The sequence below is a fragment of the Coregonus clupeaformis genome, chromosome 34 (genome assembly GCF_020615455.1).
Source record: "Coregonus clupeaformis isolate EN_2021a chromosome 34, ASM2061545v1, whole genome shotgun sequence".
Taxonomy (NCBI): domain Eukaryota; kingdom Metazoa; phylum Chordata; class Actinopteri; order Salmoniformes; family Salmonidae; genus Coregonus; species Coregonus clupeaformis.
Window position 1 is genome coordinate 699,007 of NC_059225.1, and position 21,584 is coordinate 720,590.

The following is a 21,584-nucleotide window of genomic DNA, read 5'->3' on the forward strand; positions in this document are numbered from 1 at the left end:
TTAACCCAGAACTCAAATCTCGCGTGATTGGTCAACTACCTTTTATGTTTTGGTGGTCTGCCCACCGTTTCCACAAGCTACCACAGCCACAAAGTCAAAATGGGCTATATCGTAATAATTCATGAAAATAAAAAGGAGCTTTTGGGGTTTAATTTAAAGTTAGGGTTAGGTATAAGGTTAGCAGTGGGGTTAGGGTTAGGTTTAAAGTCAAATTTTAAAGAAAATACATTGTAGAAATAGGCGGGGTTTATGACTTTGTGGCTGTGGTAACTAGTATCTGCCCACAATAAAACCTGGTTTGAAAGACTATAGACGTAAATCCATTGCTATTCAAATGAAGGCTATTCAAATGAAGGCTAGTGCTTCATCCTTCACACAGATCACGGTCATGACATGTAGGCCTCCTCTCCTACTATGGACAAAGGCTACATTTAGTTGCTTCTTCTATTCATAACAGTGACACGTAGCTATGTCCTCTGGCATATAACATTTATGTCACATACTTCTACAGATATAATCTGAGATGTCAGATATCCATATCCTGACCTATCCTATTCAATTAATCCGTGGCCAACCCTCTCCTTTTCCCAGTGGTACTTCCGTTTCTGCGCAGTAAATTGAATTCACTCAAATTCTGAAGTTATACTGAGTTTCAGCAGCAGCGACTGCTGATGATATCCCCGTAGCCTACGTTGTCGGTGTAAATCTGGGCAGCTATGAGCGGAACTATCGACGGTGTTGTGTCCCCCACCCAAACAATTACAATACCTGCCGACATCTCCGGACAGATGTTAGATCTAGACGAGGATGACGATTTAGAAGTTTTCAGCAAGGTAAAAAGAACACTAGCCTAGCCTACTAATGTGGAACGTACGGGGAAGTTTAGAAACTGAGTTGGCGCAGGGGGTTGATGCGATATGTCTGTGCTACGTGGATAGCCTACATTTGACACTCAGTTCTGAGTTAATCGTTTAGGGAAGGTTGCATTGCTTTTGTAAATCCAATTAACTTCAGGCAGAAACGTGCATTGTTACGGTGCGTGCCACTTGGATAGTCTAAAATGTATCTTTTACCAGTTTAAATCACAGTATTTTACGTAGTCTACATTAATGCACCATAACTACATCTTAAAAGTATATTTTATATCAGACATTGGCTCGAAAAAAGTATTGACGTATCACCCTTTTCAATTATCTGCTGATGTTAGGCATGTTTTTGTCCGTTTCAAAGGTCACTCGATCAGGTGCTGTCATGCAAATAGTATTAGGACTAATGCCGCGTTCAAACAACTGGGAACTCGGAAAAATACGGGGTCAAATCATGACGTCAGTGATCTTCTGCTCGGAAAGTCGGAGCTCTAGAAAGTGGCCGGAGTTCCCGAATTGGAATTCCGAGTTGGATCACCGTTCAAATCGATTTTTCCCAGTCGAAGCTCGTTTTTTCCCGCGTTCCCAGTTGTTTTGAACGCAATGAAGTCTGAAGTCGGAGATTTCTGAGTTCCAAGCGACCAGTTGTTTTGAACACGGCATACTTAATCTCGTTGCCATACACAGAGGCGTCATGCCCATAGGGGGCACGTGCCCCCTTAAATTAGTCCTGTAATTTTTATTTTATTTTTTACAAATGTTGTTTCTCTGTGATACTACTAGCCATCTAGCAATTTTATGAAGTTGGCTTTAGCTAGCCCAGATAGGTTCCCAACATCATAACTAGCTACCAAGAAGCCATTTCAGGCAATCAATGAAGTTAGAGTAGCTTTCTTGTCTACCATAGCTGGCATGGCTGCTGGCAAGATTGGTAGACTTTAGAAAAGCAAACAATTACTAAATGTTAGTGCTGAGCGATTAACTGAAATGTCAGTTATTTTTTTATTTTTAAAGAACTAATTGACCGAAGTCCGTTAAATTATTTGAATTTCATTTAGTTTGTTTTTTTCTGTGAACTCAATGCGCACATTGCGCTGCAATTTCTCTAGAGCTAAATCAGATCAAGCACGAACTGTGCGATCTTGTAGGGAGTTGTAGTTTCCAATGTTCCACATAGTTTAGTGCAGAAAATCTGGTAATTAACTACAAAGACCATAATCCATTGCGCGCCTATTTGTCCGGTCTGTTTCTTTTACACCTGCTACGTAAAAGAGAGAAGAATGTGCGATCAAGAGGGATAGAAAGCAGTTGCTTCGCGACGTATCTCTACCTGAACATATACTTTTTTCTTCTTCATAGAATTAAGCATAATGATTATGACTAGATTGAAGGAAAACGGTGTTTGAAAAATGCAAAATGCTCCAATTTAAATCTAAACCCGATTTTCCCCAGCCATCTTCACTTTTGTACCCCCTCAGATTGTTGGGGTGCATGATGCCCCTGTTGCCTAATGTAGCAATGTTTTTGATACTCTGTCACATTTTGTTGCCAAATCTGATTGTTGCATTATCATTGCTGGATGAAAGTTGTGGCCGCCAAGATCTCACAACTAAGTTACAGGGTTTTTGAAGTTCTTTCATCTGTCAGACTAGCAGAAGAAACAGACACATTTTGCAATGAACTTTCTGCCTTTCAGCAAGAAAGCCGCTCATGGTGCCAACTAAAACTGCCATGAGGGGACAGGAAATCAAATCAAGTGCATATTTGATCTAAATCGAATTGTTTATTTGTAGCCTATTATTTTTGCAACATCACAGAGAAAGCAGTTAAAATAGTTACATCGTTGTTGTTTCAGGTTGTGTTGTTCCCATTGTTTTGCGGTGCGTATCGCAGCCAGGGGAGTAGCCTAGGCAGCAGGCTATGCATTCTGCTGACTACAGTAGCCTCTCAGTTCAGTGTTATTACAGGAAGCGTCATGAAAGGACAATGATAAAAGAGTGTCATGCTGCTCCCTGTGAACAATGGCACATCAGTTCAAGTCCGCTGAAACGTTTGTATGTTGTAGATGGCCTGTCCATGATTTGACTATGACACTACCATGGGTTGTTGACATCGGATTGTGGAAAGGTGAATAAATGATTTGGAAATGGTGCCATATATTTCTTGACAAACTGCATATGGAGAGGAAGTTCAGGGACCATTAAATACAACTGACAGTTGAAAGTTCCTTATCACAAACAAACTCGGTAGGATAGCCTACAGGTAGGTAGGACTGTTAGCCATTTTATAGGATCTGAGGACATCCCTCAGATGATAAATGCATTAAACTTACCTGACCCATCACATGTGACCTGTTGGACAAAAATGTGATGAATGCACAAATTGTCACAAATGATGTGCTACCTTGTCCCGGACCTGCTGTCTCGACCTCGGAATGGTCGGCTATGAAAAGCCAACTGACATTTACTCCTGAGGTGCTGACCTGTTGCACTCTCTATAAACACCATTACTATTATTTGACCCTGCTGGTCATCGATGAACGTTTGAACAACTTGAGGAACGATCTGACCTAAATGGCCATGTACTCTTATTGCCACCCGGCACTGCCAGAAGAGGACTGGCCACCCCTCAGAGCCTAGATCCTCTCTAGGTTTCTCCCTAGGTTCCTGCCTTTCTAGGGAGTTTTTCCTAGCCACTGTGCTTCTACAACTGCATTGCTTGCTCTTTGGGGTTTTAGGCTGGGTATCTGTATAAGCACTTTGTGACAACTGTTGATGTAAAAAGGGCTTTATAAAATACATTTGATAAGGGTTGACCAAGCAGGCAATGAGAGAACTGAGTAGGGTGATAATATAAACTTGAAGTTTTTTACAGATTAAGAGAAATAAAAAAAACAGTGCATAAAAAGGGTACTTAAAGGTCTGTAAATTAATTAAAGTAAAACTGTTTCAACACCTCAAACATAGATAAATGTAAAAGTGAGGTCTACATGGCATAACAGGAGCAACTCCAAGGGTTAACGCCAGCCATAATGTTAGAGCACAGAATATAAAGGGATGGCCAGTTCCAAATATCTGAGGCAGGATGCACATAAATGATCAAGGATCTGTTCTTAAATGTTTTAGCATAAACATGATTTTAAGCATACATATTATTATTGTATTTTTTATGATGCATTTTAAATATATGCATTTTGAATAGAAAATTCTAGCATAACATTTTAAACTGGGGAACTCCATTTCCCCTATGCTGGACAGCGGTGGTATCAGCTGACACGCCCCTCAATTTCAGGATAATAGGACGTGCCAATTAGCAGCATGCCCTCTAACAAGCGCACCTGGCCTTCATGCTGCAGACAAGGCACCCGAAAAGATCTGCAGAAACTCAAATGGTAAAACCTAGAAATAATTGCTGGATTTAGATGTTACAAATATAAATCAAAGAGCGTGCACTCAACTTAAAATTAATATATGCAACAATTCAATAAAGATGTCTTTGATATTTGAAATGGAAACCACGTGTTGGGTCATTATTTGATTGGACACAATGTTTGGTGCAAATGAATGTTAAAGTGCAAAGGAAAGGGCTTTCTTAGCTGTGTGGCTACATGTGGCCGTCACATCACAAGACGGTGTCGCGTAACAATCTCATACACTATGTACTGTATGGTATTTACTGTAGTCTGTTGTGACAGAAGTAACTGGCCAGCGCATGTGAGTTTTGGTTCTGGGTTCCTCCTCCAGATTATTTGAATCATTTCTGCCCTTCATGATTTGTTTTTCTAGGATGCGACCCTTGCGGACGGGAGTATGTTCAACGCCTCCATGCAAACATCCCCAGGCTCCATGGTCAACCAGTATAAGTTTGAGGAGGACGAGGAGGGTGACTCCAAAGACATTTTCATTACCGTGGACAACCCAGAAAGTCATGTGACTGCCATTGAGACCTTCATCACCTACAGAGTTCTGACCAAGGTGGGGGGGGGGGGTGTCCTCATTGTGGGCATGTGTAATGTACTGTATGTCCTCTAGAAATTGAATTGCATCGATTGTACAGTATATACCAGATTGTGTATTTGCCAATAGGATTGAGTTAATCGGGTTCTGTGTTTCTCTCCCTCGGCCTCCCTCAGACCACACGGAGTGAGTTTGACAACTCTGAGTATGAAGTCCGCAGGCGCTACCAAGACTTCCTCTGGCTCAAAGGGAAACTGGAGGAGGCCCACTCCACTCTCATTGTTCATGTATGTAGTCTCTGACCTGTGAAGGAATTGAGAATTTGGTTAAACTCCACACTATCGATCCACTGTATATATTTCTGAGCTTAATCCTCCTTCCTGTCCTCAGCCTCTGCCAGAGAAGTTTGTGGTGAAGGGGATGGTGGAGAGGTTCAATGGTGATTTCATCGAGACACGGAGGAAAGCTCTCCACAAGTTCCTTAACCGTATCGCTGATCACCCCATTCTGTCCTGCAGCGACGACTTCAAAGTCTTCCTTACTGCTCAAGCCTGGGTAAGCAAGCATATACCAAACTCGTACATAACAAACCACACCAAACACATACTCCATAAAAACTTTCAGAGAGCACACAAAAGACATACACGTTACGCAGTCAGACTACACACACCTGCTACGTCAAGCTAGTCTAATAACTCGCACATGGTGTAGTCACGCTGCCCTACCACAACCTGATTAGCCTACTAGTTTAATGCCTAGACTTTAACTCTGTGTGAATGAATGCTTCCCTTGTGTCCCAGTGTCTTTTTAGAATGTTATCAGTTCACAGATCAAATCAAATCGTATTGGTCACATGCGCCGAATACAACAGGTGCAGACATTACAGTGAAATGCTTACTTACAGCCCTTAACCAACAGTGCATTTATTTTAAACAAAAAAGTAAGAATAAAACAACAAAAAAAAGTGTTGAGAAAAAAAGAGCAGAAGTAAAATAAAGTGACAGTAGGGAGGCTATATATACAGGGGGGTACCGTTGCAGAGTCAATGTGCGGGGGCACCGGCTAGTTGAGGTAATATGTACATGTGGGTAGAGTTAAAGTGACTATGCATAAATACTTAACAGAGTAGCAGCAGCGTAAAAAGGATGGGGTGGGGGGCAGTGCAAATAGTCCGGGTAGCCATGATTAGCTGTTCAGGAGTCTTATGGCTTGGGGGTAGAAGCTGTTGAGAAGTCTTTTGGACCTAGACTTGGCACTCCGGTACCGCTTGCCGTGCGGTAGCAGAGAGAACAGTCTATGACTAGGGTGGCTGGAGTCTTTGACAATTTTGAGGGCCTTCCTCTGACACCGCCTGGTATAGAGGTCCTGGATGGCAGGAAGCTTTGCCCCAGTGATGTACTGGGCCGTACGCACTACCCTCTGTAGTGCCTTGCGGTCGGAGGCCAAGCAGTTGCCATACCAGGCGGTGATGCAACCAGTCAGGATGCTCTCGATGGTGCAGCTGTAGAATTTTTTGAGGATCTGAGGACCCATGCCAAATCTTTTTAGTCTCCTGAGGGGCTTTGTCGTGCCCTCTTCACGACTGTCTTGGTGTGTTTGGACCATGATAGTTCGTTGGTGATGTGGACACCAAGGAACTTGAAGCTCTCAACCTGTTCCACTACAGCCCCGTCGATGAGAATGGGGGGCGTGCTCAGTCCTATTTTTTTTCCTGTAGTCCACAATCATCTCCTTTGTCTTGGTCACGTTGAGGGAGAGGTTGTTGTCCTGGCACCACACGGCCAGATCTCTGACCTCCTCCCTATAGGCTGTCTCATCGTTGTCGGTGATCAGGCCTACCACTGTTGTGTCGTCGGCAAACTTAATGATGGTGTTGGAGTCGTGCCTGGCCATGCAGTCATGGGTGAACAGAGAGTACAGGAGGGGACTGAGCACGCACCCCTGAGGGGCCCCCCGTGTTGAGGATCAGTGTGGCAGATGTGTTGTTACCTACCCTTACCACCTGGGGCGGCCCGTCAGGAAGTCCAGGATCCAGTTGCAGAGGGAGGTGTTTAGTCCCAGGATCCTTAGCTTAGTGATGAGCTTAGAGGGCACTATGGTGTTGAATGCTGAGCTGTAGTCAATGAATAGCATTCTCACGTAGGTGTTCCTCTTGTCCAGGTGGGAAAGGGCAGTGTGGAGTGCGATAGAGATTGCATCATCTGTGGATCTGTTGGGGCGGTATGCAAATTGGAGTGGGTCTAGGGTTTCTGGGATAATGCTGTTGATGTGAGCCATGACCAGCCTTTCAAAGCACTTCATGGCTACAGACGTCAGTGCTACGGGTCGGTAGTCATTTAGGCAGGTTATCTTAGAGTCCTTGGGCACGGGGACTATGGTGGTCTGCTTGAAACATGTTGGTATTACAGACTCAGTCAGGGACATGTTGAAAATGTCAGTGAAGACACTTGCCAGTTGGTCAGCACATGCTCGGAGTACACGTCCTGGTAATACGTCTGGCCCCGCGGCCTTGTGAATGTTGACCTGCTTAAAAGTCTTACTCACATCGGCTACGGAGAGCGTGATCACATAGTCATCCGGAACAGCTGGTGCTCTCATGCATGCTTCAGTGTTGCTTGCCTCGAAGCGAGCATAGAAGTGGTGTAGCTCGTCTGGTAGGCTTGTGTCACTGGGCAGCTCGCGGCTGTGCTTCCCTTTGTAGTCTGTAATAGTTTTCAAGCCCTGCCACATCCGACGAGTTCTTAAGAGGATCAAGTTTAGACAACGCATATTATACTCTGTCGTTTCAGGACGTAATGTTAAGCCTCAATGAGAACAGGGATACAACCACTGGATTGTAGTTTAGGTTGAAGGGGAATTTTCTCATCTTATCAGGCACTTGGTGTGTGGTTTGAGTTTGTAGAACATAACATTTAATTCAAGGTCAATTTGACATGAAAGCCATTTCTGTAACTTGATGACAGTGGAATGTTCTAATCTAGAGCACATGTTATTGTAGGAATGAAAGGATAGGATACAGTATCTGTCTCTGACATACTTAATTTATGTCTATCGATATTATGTAAATCTCACTCCTTCCAATGTAAAGCATAAGTAAGATCAATGAATATAATTTGCTGCAATCTGCCATACTACAGGATGGGACTTTGTCAAAGATCATTGATTGTTCTAAAGCCTTTATTTGACCCCTGTTTGTGTGCATGCATGCTTGCGCATGTGTCTGTCCATCCGTCTGTCCCTGTAGGAGCTGACAACCTATAAGAAGCAAGGACCGGGGTTCTTGAGCAGGATGGGGGAGACGGTGCGAGCGGTGGCTAACTCCGTCAGAGGGGTGAAGAACCGGCCAGAGGAGTTTACTGCCATCCAAGAGTACGTAGAGGATTTCAGCAACAAGATCACCTCCCTGGACAAAGTCACCCAAAGGATCGTCAAAGAACAGAAAGGTAAGACCACAGAGTTAAATAGAACTCTATAAACGTACCACCACCTCACTGGATTACATGGGAATGTAGCGTTTTCAATCAGACTTGTACATTATGGGTAGTTGACCGTACATCTCTTCGTTTCAAACATGGAGAATGATAGAGGACTCTTGTTCTTTGTATCTGTACCATTATGGTGTCTGTGAGCGCACGTGCAGCGACATTGAGGCAATCTCCATTTTGAAGTAGTACATTTTCTTCTACTACTTCTGAGTTGGTAAACAAACTGCAAGGGTGCATACAACCACCTGGAGTGTGTTTGAACAGGTATAAAGCCAAGCTTGGATATTTACTGCCACCTCCAGTTATGGAATATTTGCTCACAAGGATAATTCATTGGCTGATGACCCCGATGGAATTATGTGGTCCTTTATTAACCCATAGGAAGTCCCACCCAGTTGACTACTTAAAAATTGTGAAAGTCCTCAATGCCGCTGCCCATGCTAGAACAGAGTCCTCTATGGTCTCAAAGTACCTGGAGGAGCTGAAAGGTAGTGCATTGTGGGTAGTGTAGTTGACAGTACATATCCCTGTTTGTGTCGCAAGAGTATCTGGAGGAGCTAAAGGAGTACGGTCCCACGTACACCCTGTGGTCGGGCTCAGAGGAGGAGCTAGTGGAGCAGTTAAAAGGTGTAGCCGGCTGCATAGAAAGGTGCTGGAAAGAGACAGAGGAACAGGTCGGCCATCTCTCAGACACCCTGGTGCCTGCTTTACACGAGTACGTCCTGTGTGCTGAGACACTCAAGGTAAGACCACTCCTCTGCAGTAAGACAGTAAAGGAAGTCGTTTAAGCGGCTGTTAAGTGGCGTTTAAGACGTCATGACAGCCCAGCACTGTGCAGTTGGCAAAATGACAGCCCAGCACTGTGCAGTACTTGCTAAACCTGTATTATGTTGATGAAACCATAAAAGGCTTTGACTTAACTTGCCCCCATCACCCACACATATTTACATAGTCTACATACACAAACATACTTACTGCGTAGATAATATCAAGCCTAATGCATCGTTTTGTTGGTGTTTCAGGAATAAGCAATGATCACTGCTAGATTATTTTATTTTCCTTTTCTCTAGGCAGTATTGAGACGGAGGGATAACATCCAGGCAGAATTTGAGGCCAAGAATGAAGCTCTGGCCACCAAGAAAGTCGACCGAGATGCAGTAAGTGCAATACTGACTCTTTGTAAATGTAACATGGTCAGTAAGCTAGTCAGTGGGGGGGGGTTCAAGTGAGTGTTAGTTTAGGAAAGGCAATTTTTTATTCTAGAATTTTTTTTATATGCACCTTCTATAAGCCACCAGTCGGCCTACCTGATGCTTCAGTGCAATTTTAGGAGAGGCAATTTTTTTATTCTAGAATTTTTTATATGCATCTTCTATAAGCCACCAGTCGGCCTACCTGATGCTTCAGTGCAATTTTAGGAGAGGCAATTTTTTTATTCTAGAATTTTTTATATGCATCTTCTATAAGCCACCAGTCGGCCTACCTGATGCTTCAGTGCAATTTTAGGAAAGGCAATTTTTTATTCTAGAATTTTCTATATGCACCTTCTATAAGCCACCAGTCGGCCTACCTGATGCTTCAGTGCAATTTTAGGAAAGGCAATTTTTTATTCTAGAATGTTTTATATGCACCTTCTATAAGCCACCAGTCGGCCTACCTGATGCTTCAGTGCAATTTTAGGAAAGGCAATTTTTTATTCTAGAATGTTTTATATGCACCTTCTATAAGCCACCAGTCGGCCTACCTGATGCTTCAGTGCAATTTCCCAGAGATTAGGAGTAATAAAGCTGTGCTGTCTGAACTGCCTCCTCGTCACCTCTCATTTGAAATCAAGCGGTCTTAAGCCAGAGGAGGAGCTTTGGCGATATTGGAAAAGGCCTCCTCTGAGGATTATCTAAATATCTCCGGATAGTTCAGGATGTCCCTCTTGAGCTCCTGGCAGACTTCAGGAAACTGGGTGGTAAATATTGTCTAATATAGCCTTGATAATCACTGCGTAATGAAAACTCCCACATCTATCGACGTCTTACATCGAAATGCCACTGACTGGTGGTAAGATCTGATATGGATGGAGAATGAAGAATGGAAAGGGATTGAGAGGACAGAACTGTTCGGGATAATTGCTGTTCAAATCCTGTGGGTGTCCCTGGTTCCTTCCTAGCTTAGCAGTGACCTTTTACCCTGAGATTTTAATTAGGTTGCTGGCTGAGAAATCACCTGTGGATTTCCAACAATGCACTGTAGTAGCGTGTGTTTAAACAATGGGATCTAGAGTTCTAGAACAATGAAGGACTGTGAGGATGAGGTTTACAGTGCTTTGTGAATGAGTCAATGTCAAATGTATGCCTTTGTAGCAGGTCCCAGTGTTTCACCAAACACAATAACTGAGTAAGATCTTTCATGTAGTTTCACCTGGAAAGACTATATGCAAAATAAGATTAGGCTACATTCATGTGACAGTCCAACGCAGTGTGACACGTACATTTATGTCATACAGACAATTCTGAAATATTCAGCTAGGCATGTACAAATGTTGACAACTTGAATATTTTGTCATTAGTAATAACATAGTTGTAACTATTGTCTGTCAAAATGAGACAGCAGAGGGGCACAGCATACAGGCCCAAACTACAACACCTACTAGTGTTTCCCCTAGGTACAGATCTGGGATCAGCTTCCCCTTCTCCAATCCTAACCTTAACATTTTAGCTGAGAAAAGGACAAAACTGATCCAAGATCAGCATCTAAGGGCAACGTCATCCTACACCATGCAGACATGATCATTCATTCCTGTTCCTGTTGTGGCTTTTGCCCTCTGACCTCTGTGACATCTTGAACTCCCTGTGATGTGACTGGAGGAGTCTAGTGATCTAGGTTTTGTGTGGGGGAGCCTGCTGGGTAAAAACCCCGAAGAAGCCAGACATCAGAGGCAGGAGAGACTTGATGTGGAGATTGAAGAGGTACAGCGAACTGTGGACCATGCAACTGTAGTAAACAGCTTCTGCTTAACTTTGCTTTGAGTGGAGCTTTTAGCTTTCCCTTTGCTGAATGGACATGTTTGAGATGTTAACGTTTTCAAAATGAGCAAAAATATAAAGCTAGAAAGTCAAATGGGCTTAACATTATTTTGTTTGTCTTTTTAGTAATTTTGTATTAACACAAATTAAAATGCTACCAACTATCAACTTGTCCATTCAAGCAAGCAGTGGTTGAGCAAGTCCCACCTTTCTAACAGCTTGTTTGTGCTGTACATAGTTCGCTGGATGGTAGTTCTAGATTATCCTGACCCTAACCTCTAACACTTTGGCTGGGTTTGCTGGATGTTGTTTATCTGGCCTAACTCATAGATAGTGCATTTAACATTGACTGGCTGTGGTTTGAAGCAGAATGTCATGTTTCCATTTCCCAGCACAACCGGTCTGGAGATGGGATGTTGAATTGTGCTTTTCTCACGGCCTTGCCAAGGTGTGGGTCCCGTGTAGCTCAGTTGGTAGAGCAAAAATGTATGCACTCACTAACTGTAAGTCGCTCTGGATAAGAGCGTCTGCTAAATTACTAAAATGTGCATGAAACTGGGAAACGACTGGACATACAATTGTAATGTAGTATTTGAACCAGTAGATGGCAGAGATGCTTCAATCAAGAAACAAAGCCCAGAAAAAAACAATGAAACGTCTTCTGTCAATTGTTCACGTTCCACCCAACTTGTAATGATTTGAGAAGGGAATCTTTTGGGTTGCAATTATGGAAAAGGTTAACATAAGTGTGTGTGTGTGCGACCCTGTGTGTGTGTGTGTGTGTGCGACCCTGTGTGTATGTGTGTGCGACCCTGTGTGTGTGTGTGCGACCCTGTGTGTCAAATCAAAATCAAATCATATTTTATTTGTCACATACATGTGTTTAGCAGATGTTATAGCGGGTGTAGCGAAATGCTTGTAAAATTAGTTTTCCCCGGCTGTATGTAATGATACAAAACACTTTCTGAGCTAATAATGTAAAAAGTAATACATAAAAAAACAAAATACTGCAAAGTTTCCTAAGAGCTAGTCGCGAGGCCGCCATCTTCATCTGCGCCAGTACTGTGCATCCCTGTGTGTGTGCGCGACCGTGTGCAACCCTGTGCGTGTGTGTGTGTGCGACCCTGTGTGTGTGGTAATGACAGTGAGGATGAGTCCACATTGTCACCTGGGAGATAGTTGCTGGTCCAGACAGCCAGCCAGACATAGCAGCTAAGCCTTTACCCACGGTCTGTTGGTCTCCCCAACCACCCTCTTGTTACACATGACAAGCTCTCCTAATCAACACACAGCCCGTCAAGTCTCGCGTCGATCCCCTTCTAAACAGGACCAGAGCGCTAACGCCGCACAACCCTTATCAGCTCCACCTGTCAATATCCACCTCGTCTCAAATGGAGCCATGCATATCTGAGCACTGCTAATTTGAGACCAAGGTCTCCCTCAGGACCCTGTATTATCTTATCCCTGTGTATCTGATTAATTATTCAATAAGTTCCTCTCTGTGTGTGTTCTGACAGACAGTCAAATGTTTGGGGGCAACGGACTGAGACTGTTGTACTCCAGAGGGAGCGCTTGTTTAAATGAGAGACAGGCATTGGGCTGGTTAGGTAGGACCATGAGGTAGCTGATGAATCAATAACACTGCAGTAACCTTACAAACAGGACCATTGAGAGAGATGGCTCTCCAGAGGGGTGTATGTATCACAAAGTAGCAGGAACAGCAAAGTTGACCAGCTAACTTTGATAAACATTTACTGGATCACAAAGCAGTAGCATCTAACTTGGATAAACATTTACTGGATCACAAAGCAGTAGCAGCTAACTTGGATACACTGATGTATAGTCTCTTTTCATATGTTTTACATGTCAACTGTCAGACCAGGATTAGTAAGTTAGCTAACTTTGATAAACATTCACATAAAGGTCTTGATCATTAGGCTATATCACACGTGTACACACACAACCATAGGATATGCCAAATAATAAACCACAAGCTTAATGGTTTTCGTTTTTATGTCAATGAAATGACAACACAAATGTATTAACATTGGAAGGCCTGATATGGGTGCTATCCAAGGAGGTAATCCTCTTAATTAGCCTTGCCTATGAATCAGTTAGTTTATAACGCTATGTTACATTTACTACTACTGTCCCTGCGTGGTGAGACGATTTAATGCTTCCATCAGACCAGAAATTATTTATCAGCAGTTTTCAGGGGCACAGTGGTCGTGTCCGAATAACCATACTAGCGTACTACATACTTAAACTACATACTACACTGAAAAATATAAATGCAAAATGCAACAATTTCAAAGATTTTACTGAGTTACAGTTCATATAAGGAAATCAGTTAATTGAAATAAATTAATTTGGCTCTAATCTATGTATTTCACATGACTGGGAATACAGATATGCATATGTTGGTCATAGATACCTTTAAAAACAATTTAGGGACATGGATCAGAAAACCTATCAGTATCTGGTGTGATCACCATTTGCCTCATGCAGCGCAAGACATCTCCTTCACATATAATTGATCAGGCTGTTGATTGTGGAATGTTGTCCCACTCCTCTTCAATGGCTGTGCGAAGTTGCTGGATATTGGCGGGAACTGGAACAGGCTGACGTACACATCGATCCAGAGCATCCCAAACAAGCTCAATGGTTGACATGTCTGGTGAGTATCGAGGCCATTGAAGAACTGGGACATTTTCAGCTTCCAGGAATTGTGTACAGATTCTTGTGACATGGGGCTATGCATTATCATGCTGAAACATGAGGTGATTGCGGCGGATTAATGGCACGTCAATGGGCCTCAGGATCTCGTCACAGTATCTCTGTGCATTCAAATCACCATCGATAAAATGCAATTGTGTTTGTTGGTCGCAAACCCACAGTTTCATCAGGTGTCCGGGTAGCTGGTCTCAGACGATCCTGCAGATGAAGAAGCCGGATGTGGTGAGATTAATCCGTGAAGAGCACACTTCTCCAGCGTGCCGGTGGCCATCGTAGGTGAGCATTTGCCCACTGAAATCGGTTATGATGCAAAACTGCAGTCAGGTCAAGACCTGATGAGAACGATGAGCACGCAGATGAGCTTCCCTGAGACGTTTTCTGACAGTTTGCAGAAATGTTTTGGTTGTGCAAACCCACAGTTTCATCAGCTGTCCGGGTGGCTGGTCTCAGACGATTCCGCAGGTGAAGAAGCTGGATGTGGAGGTCCTGGGTTGGCGTGGTTACACGTGAGGCCGGTTGGATGTACTGCCAAATTCTCTAAAATGACGCTGGGAGGCGGCTTATGGTGGAGAAATGAACATTCAATTCTCTGGCAACAGCTCTGGTAAACATTCCTGTAGTCAGCATGCCAATTGCACGCTCCCTCAAAACATGATCTGTGGCGTTGACAGAACTGCATGATCATTACACAGGTGCACCTTGTGCTGGGGACAATAAAAGGCTGCTAAAATGTGCAGTTCTGTCACACAACCCAATGCTACAGATGCCTCAAGTTTTGAGGGAGCGTTCAATTGGCATGCAGACTGCAGGAATGGCCACCAGAGCTGTTGCCAGAATACTTTATTTCAATTGACTTATTTCCTTATGTACCGTAACTCAATAAAATCTTCTGAAGTTGTTGCATGTTGTGTTTTTTATTTTTGTTCAGTATATTTAGGACTTAAGTATGGATATTCGGACATGGCCACTGTCTTAAATAAAACTGGCCCCATCACGTGATTTCTTTGTGTGAAGGTCTTCTTGCTTTAAGTGTTCTGTATGTCCAGGTTGTTGTGGTTGATGTGAAGGGATATTGCACTGTAATATGTAATGTTGGTAAGAGGAGGCGGATGATGATGATGATGATGATGATGATGATGATGATGGTTGTGTGTGTGTGTGTTAGCTGAAGGAGGAGATTGATAAACTGGAGGACCGTGTGGAATGGGCCAACAATGCACTGAAGGGTGACTGGGGCCGATGGCAGAGGAGCATGAGAGGAGACCTCAAATCAGCCTTTCTCTCCACCGCAGAGAAGAACGTAGACTACTACGAGAAGGTGAGATACTCTGACTGGTTAGCGGGATGGATGGAGGGAGGGAAATTTGGATAGAGACACTATTGATATGGGAGATAGTTGGAGACTGGAGTCAAATAAGAAAGAGAAGCATGTGGGTGGGGGTGGGGCGCAGAGTGGGAGTTGGAGGCAATGGAAGAGAATAAGAAAATATTAAATTAGAGAGCCAGAAAAGCACTTGGAGAGAATGTGAGAGAGACTATATAAATTGTGTCAGGGAGAGAACTCCCGAGAACCAAAACTAAAATGGTTATAGTGGTAATTTACGATGTCATCTTTTATAGTTTTGGGATGGATTATAACCGTAAGTCCTTCAATGCAATTTGGGCAGAAATATGGTTGTCTGTGCTGTGTATTTCTAGTCACTGTCTGGACAACTGCCAGTAGAGGGGGTAGTACTTCATCTTTATTCATACTCACAAATTACTGTCAGTTCATAGAGGTTGTCAATGCAGATAATTGCAGTATAAATTGATGCTTCATCTTATGGATACCTTAAATACACTGCTCAAAAAAATTAAGGGAACACTTAAACAACACAATGTAACTCCAAGTCAATCACACTTCTGTGAAATCAAACCACTGTCCACTTAGGAAGCAACACTGATTGACAATAAATTTCACATGCTGTTGTGCAAATGTGAATAGACAACAATAAATGACTGGTTTTGCAGGTGGTGACCACAGACCACTTCTCAGTTCCTATGCTTCCTGGCTGATGTTTTGGTCACTTTTGAATGCTGGCGGTGCTTTCACTCTAGTGGTAGCATGAGACGGAGTCTACAACCCACACAAGTGGCTCAGGTAGTGCAGCTCATCCAGGATGGCACATCAATGCGAGCTGTGGCAAGAAGGTTTGCTGTGTCTGTCAGTGTAGTGTCCAGAGCATGGAGGCGCTACCAGGAAACAGGCCAGTACATCAGGAGACGTGGAGGAGGCCGTAGGAGGGCAGCAACCCAGCAGCAGGACTGCTACCTCCGCCTTTGTGCAAGGAGGAGCAGGAAGAGCACTGCCAGAGCCCTGCAAAATGACCTCTAGCAGGCCACAAATGTGCATGTGTCTGCTCAAACGGTCAGAAACAGACTCCATGAGGGTGGTATGAGGGCCCGACGTCCACAGGTGGGGGTTGGATGTTTGGCATTTGCCAGAGAACACCAAGATTGGCAAATTCGCCACTGGTGCCCTGTGCTCTTCACAGATGAAAGCAGGTTCACACTGAGCACGTGACAGAGTCTGGAGACGCCGTGGAGAACGTTCTGCTGCCTGCAACATCCTCCAGCATGACTGGTTTGGCGGTGGGTCAGTCATGGTGTGGGGTGGCATTTCTTTGGGGGGCCGCACAGCCCTCCATGTGCTCGCCAGAGGTAGCCTGACTGCCATTAGGTACAGAGATGAGATCCTCAGACCCCTTGTGAGACCATATGCTGGTGTGGTTGGCCCTGGGTTCCTCCTAATGCAAGACAATGCTAGACCTCATGTGGCTGGAGTGTGTCAGCAGTTCCTGCAAGAGGAAGGCATTGATGCTACGGACAGGCCCGCCCGTTCCCCAGACCTGAATCCAATTGAGCACATCTGGGACATCATGTCTCGCTCCATCCACCAACGCCACATTGCACCACAGACTGTCCAGGAGTTGGCGGATGCTTTAGTCCAGGTCTGGGAGGAGATCCCTCAGGAGACCATCCGCCACCTCATCAGGAGCATGCCCAGGCGTTGTAGGGAGGTCATACAGGCAAGTGGAGGCCACACACACTACTGAGCCTCATTTTGACTTGTTTTAAGGACATGACATCAAAGTTGGATCAGTCTGTAGTGTGGTTTTCCACTTTAATTTTGAGGGTGACTCCAAAAAATGAGCATGGCCTTATTTCTATTAAAACATATTGGATGACTGTCATTCATATTTCATTCACCCAGCTCTATGTAACATTGATAGGTTTAGGCTACTACGTGATATTAAAATTTTCCTGATACCCATCATGAGGTTGCTACAACCTAGCCTGTAAATGAAAGTTTACAACGTAGGTGCGCAGGTCGAGAGAAATCTGAGTAATCAAGGTGACAGACATTGACAAATTCAATACCGCCTTGCACAATCTTGCCTGCATCTAATTTAGCTGATCTCGAGTGTAATTATTAGTCCAACAGTTGCAAATTAGAGTTTCAAGTGGACAAATTCAGGTATGTTTATCCCCGTTTTGTTCCGTTTGCTTCCGTTTTAAGAAATGTTTTTCAACAGAATCGGCGGAATGAATTCACCCCTAATAACACGCAAACACAGTTCACTTTCATAGCAGCCACATACGAACAGCATGATCCCTTCTACAATGATTTTTGTTGTTGTTGATGCGACACGATTTGGGCGTCCGCATGGTCCTAAAGCACACCGCTGCCTCGTTTTATATCACATTCCAATGATAAAACTGGGGGGGACAAAAATGCAATTTCAGAATGTGGGGGGTATATGTCCCCCGTCCCCAGTGAAAGTTGCACCCCTGATTATTACCCTGCAAGAAAGGAGTCTTGTCTAGACAAGCCCGTCAAGATCCATATCCGATAAGCCCATCGCTCATATGTTTTCTTGTATGGCCTGAAGTTAGCATCATTGTTTAATGCAATAACATAGTGTGGGGGAAAAACACTTCCATTATGGGATACTTTGAGACAGAGCAGACGATTTAAGTCCTCAGCTGGTTATAATACATACAGTTGAAGTCGGAAGTTTACATACACTTAGGTTGGAGACACTAAAACAAGTTTTTCAACCACTCCACACATTTCTTGTTAACAAACTATAGTTTTGGCAAGTCGGTTAGGACATCTACTTTGTGCATGACACAAATAATTTTTCCAACAGTTGTTTACAGACAGATTATTTCACTTATAATTCACTGTATCACAATTCCAGTCGGTCAGAAGTTTACATACACTAAGTTGACTGTGCCTTTTAAACAGCTTGTAAAATTCCAGAAAATTATGTCATGGCTTTAGAAGCTTCTGATAGGCTAATTGACATAATTTGAGTCAATTGGAGGTGTACCTGTGGATGTATTTCAAGGCCTACCTTCAAACTCAGTGCCTCTTTGCTTGACATCATGGGAAAATCAAAAGAAATCAGCCAAGACCTCAGAAAAGAAATTGTAGACCTCCACAAGTCTGGTTCATCCTTGGGAGCAATTTCCAAATGCCTGAAGGTACCACGTTCATCTGTACAAACAATAGTACGCAAGTATAAACACCATGGGACCACGCAATGTGAAGATGCTGGAGGAAACGGGTACAAAAGTATCTATATCCACAGTAAAACGAGTCCTATATCGACAACCTGAAAGGCCGCTCAGCAAGGAAGAAGCCACTGCTCCAAAACCGCCATAAAAAAGCTAGACTACGGTTTGCAACTGCACATGGGGACAAAGATTGTACTTGTTGGAGAAATGTCCTCTGGTCTGATGAAACAAAAATAGAACTGTTTGGCCATAATGACCATTTATGCTTGGAGGAAAAAGGGGGAGCGCTTGCAAGCCGAAGAACACCATCCCAACCGTGAAGCACGGGGGTGGCAGCATCATGTTGTGGGGGTGCTTTGCTGCAGGAGGGACTGGTGCACTTCACAAAATAGATTGCATTATGAGGAAGGGAAATTATGTGGATATATTGAAGCAACATCTCAAGACATCAGTCAGGAAGTTAAAGCTTGGTCGCAAACGGGTCTTCCAAATGGACAATGACCCCAAGTATACTTCCAAAGTTGTGGCAAAATGGCTTAAGGACAACAAAGCCAAGGTATTGGAGTGGCCATCACAAAGCCCTGACCTCAATCCTATAGAAAATTTGTGGGCAGAACTGAAAAAGTGTGTGCGCGCAAGGAGACCTACAAACCTGACTCAGTTACACCAGCTCTGTCAGGAGGAATGCGCCAAAATTCACCCAACTTATTGTGGAAGGCTACACAAAACGTTTGACCCAAGTTAAACAATTTAAAGGCAATGCTACCAAATACTAATTGAGTGTATGTAAACTTCTGACCCACTGGGAATGTGATGAAAGAAATAAAAGCTGAAATAAATCATTCTTTCTACTATTATTCTGACATTTCACATTCTTAAAATAAAGTGGTGATCCTAACTGACCTAAGACAGGGAATTTTTACTAGGATTAAATGTCAGGAATTGTGATAAACTGAGTTTAAATGTATTTGGCTAAGGTGTATGTAAACTTCCGACTTCAACTGTAAATGTATCTTTAAACAGTGCAATGGGTTTGTTGTGTAGCAGAAACGGAGGTAATTTGTCTTGACTGGTTCTCGCTGGTGAATTGGTGCACCAAGTAAAGACTCTACCTGCGTCCCAAATGGCACCCTATTCCACTTATAGTGCACTACTTTTGACTAGGATCCATAGGGCTCTGATCAAAAGTAGTGCACTATATAGAGAATACAGTGCCATTTGGGACGCATCCTTTGTCAGGGATTGAAGTGGTGGGACTTTGAATAAATTGGAAACAGCATATCCTGAGGCCGCATTCGTTGTAGCTGGGGATTTTAACAAAGGAAATGTAAGAAATTCTCCCGAATTTCCACCAACACATCTTGCCCCACTCATGGGAGAAATAATTTACATCGGAACATTGTTATTCTCCATTCCGAGACAGATTAAAAGAGGACTGGTTGATTCAAGTAGGAAAATGTGTTCCAACAACGAGCTGCAGTTTTTGAATAATGGTGTCCGTCTATTGTTTTTTGCTGAATGAATGAATTAATGAATGAATGAATGAATGAATGAATTACATGTTATTTTTGTGTCAAATCGCAAGTTGGCAACCCATCCCTTACGGGATTAATTGACACATTAACAAACATTTTAAATAATTCAGTAATAATTATTCCGGTGTTCTGTGCAGTGCACACCACATAAAGGGTGAAAAATAAATCAATACATAATAGTAAATACGTTTATCCAAGCAATAATTATGACCCTAGAGCTGTCAAAATAATAAAAATACGTAGATAAATGAACCCAGTCTGGCACTAAGAGAAGGTTCAAGTGTGAGACAAGCCTACACAGTCTATATACAGTGGGGAAAAAAGTATTTAGTCAGCCACCAATTGTGCAAGTTCTCCCACTTAAAAAGATGAGAGAGGCCTGTAATTTTCATCATAGGTACACGTCAACTATGACAGACAAATTGAGATTTTTTTTTTCTCCAGAAAATCACATTGTAGGATTTTTAATGAATTTATTTGCAAATTATATTGGAAAATAAGTATTTGGTCACCTACAAACAAGCAAGATTTCTGGCTCTCACAGACCTGTAACTTCTTCTTTAAGAGGCTCCTCTGTCCTCCACTCGTTACCTGTATTAATGGCACCTGTTTGAACTTGTTATCAGTATAAAAGACACCTGTCCACAACCTCAAACAGTCACACTCCAAACTCCACTATGGCCAAGACCAAAGAGCTGTCAAAGGACACCAGAAACAAAATTGTAGACCTGCACCAGGCTGGGAAGACTGAATCTGCAATAGGTAAGCAGCTTGGTTTGAAGAAATCAACTGTGGGAGCAATTATTAGGAAATGGAAGACATACAAGACCACTGATAATCTCCCTCGATCTGGGGCTCCACACAAGATCTCACCACGTGGAGTCAAAATGATCACAAAAACGGTGAGCAAAAATCCCAGAACCACACGGGGGGACCTAGTGAATGACCTGCAGAGAGCTGGGACCAAAGTAACAAAGCCTACCATCAGTAACACACTACGCCGCCAGGGACTCAAATCCTGCAGTGCAAGATGTGTCCCCCTGCTTAAGCCAGTACATGTCCAGGCCCGTCTGAAGTTTGCTAGAGTGCATTTGGATGATCCAGAAGAGGATTGGGAGAATGTCATATGGTCAGATGAAACCAAAATATAACTTTTTGGTAAAAACTGAACTCGTCGTGTTTGGAGGACAAAGAATGCTGAGTGTCATCCAAAGAGCACCATACCTACTGTGAAGCATGGGGGTGGAAACATCATGCTTTGGGGCTGTTTTTCTGCAAAGGGACCAGGACGACTGTTCCGTGTAAAGGATAGAATGAATGGGGCCATGAAGATGAAACGTGGCTGGGTCTTTCAGCATGACAATGATCCCAAACACACCGCCCGGGCAACGAAGGAATGGCTTCGTAAGAAGCATTTCAAGGTCCT

The 21,584-nt window shown here is 43.4% G+C and overlaps 1 protein-coding gene across 3 annotated transcripts in view; it reads left to right on the top strand.

The window, feature by feature from the left end:
• Positions 1 to 632: 632 nt before the first annotated feature.
• snx7 (sorting nexin 7) overlaps positions 633 to 21,584 on the top strand; it is a 37,661-nt gene continuing 16,709 nt past the window's right edge. Inside the window, exons 1-9 of one of the 3 annotated variants that reach the window (XM_041861881.2) lie at positions 633 to 833; positions 4,652 to 4,840; positions 4,999 to 5,109; positions 5,213 to 5,377; positions 8,067 to 8,265; positions 8,851 to 9,050; positions 9,378 to 9,464; positions 11,166 to 11,267; positions 15,226 to 15,378. In XM_041861881.2, the coding sequence (XP_041717815.1) occupies positions 717 to 833; positions 4,652 to 4,840; positions 4,999 to 5,109; positions 5,213 to 5,377; positions 8,067 to 8,265; positions 8,851 to 9,050; positions 9,378 to 9,464; positions 11,166 to 11,267; positions 15,226 to 15,378 (1,323 nt within the window). In that variant the 5' untranslated portion in view covers positions 633 to 716. The remainder of the gene's footprint in view (positions 834 to 4,651; positions 4,841 to 4,998; positions 5,110 to 5,212; positions 5,378 to 8,066; positions 8,266 to 8,850; positions 9,051 to 9,377; positions 9,465 to 11,165; positions 11,268 to 15,225; positions 15,379 to 21,584) is intronic. The other 2 variants (XM_041861882.2, XM_041861883.2) reach the window with 2 other exon arrangements.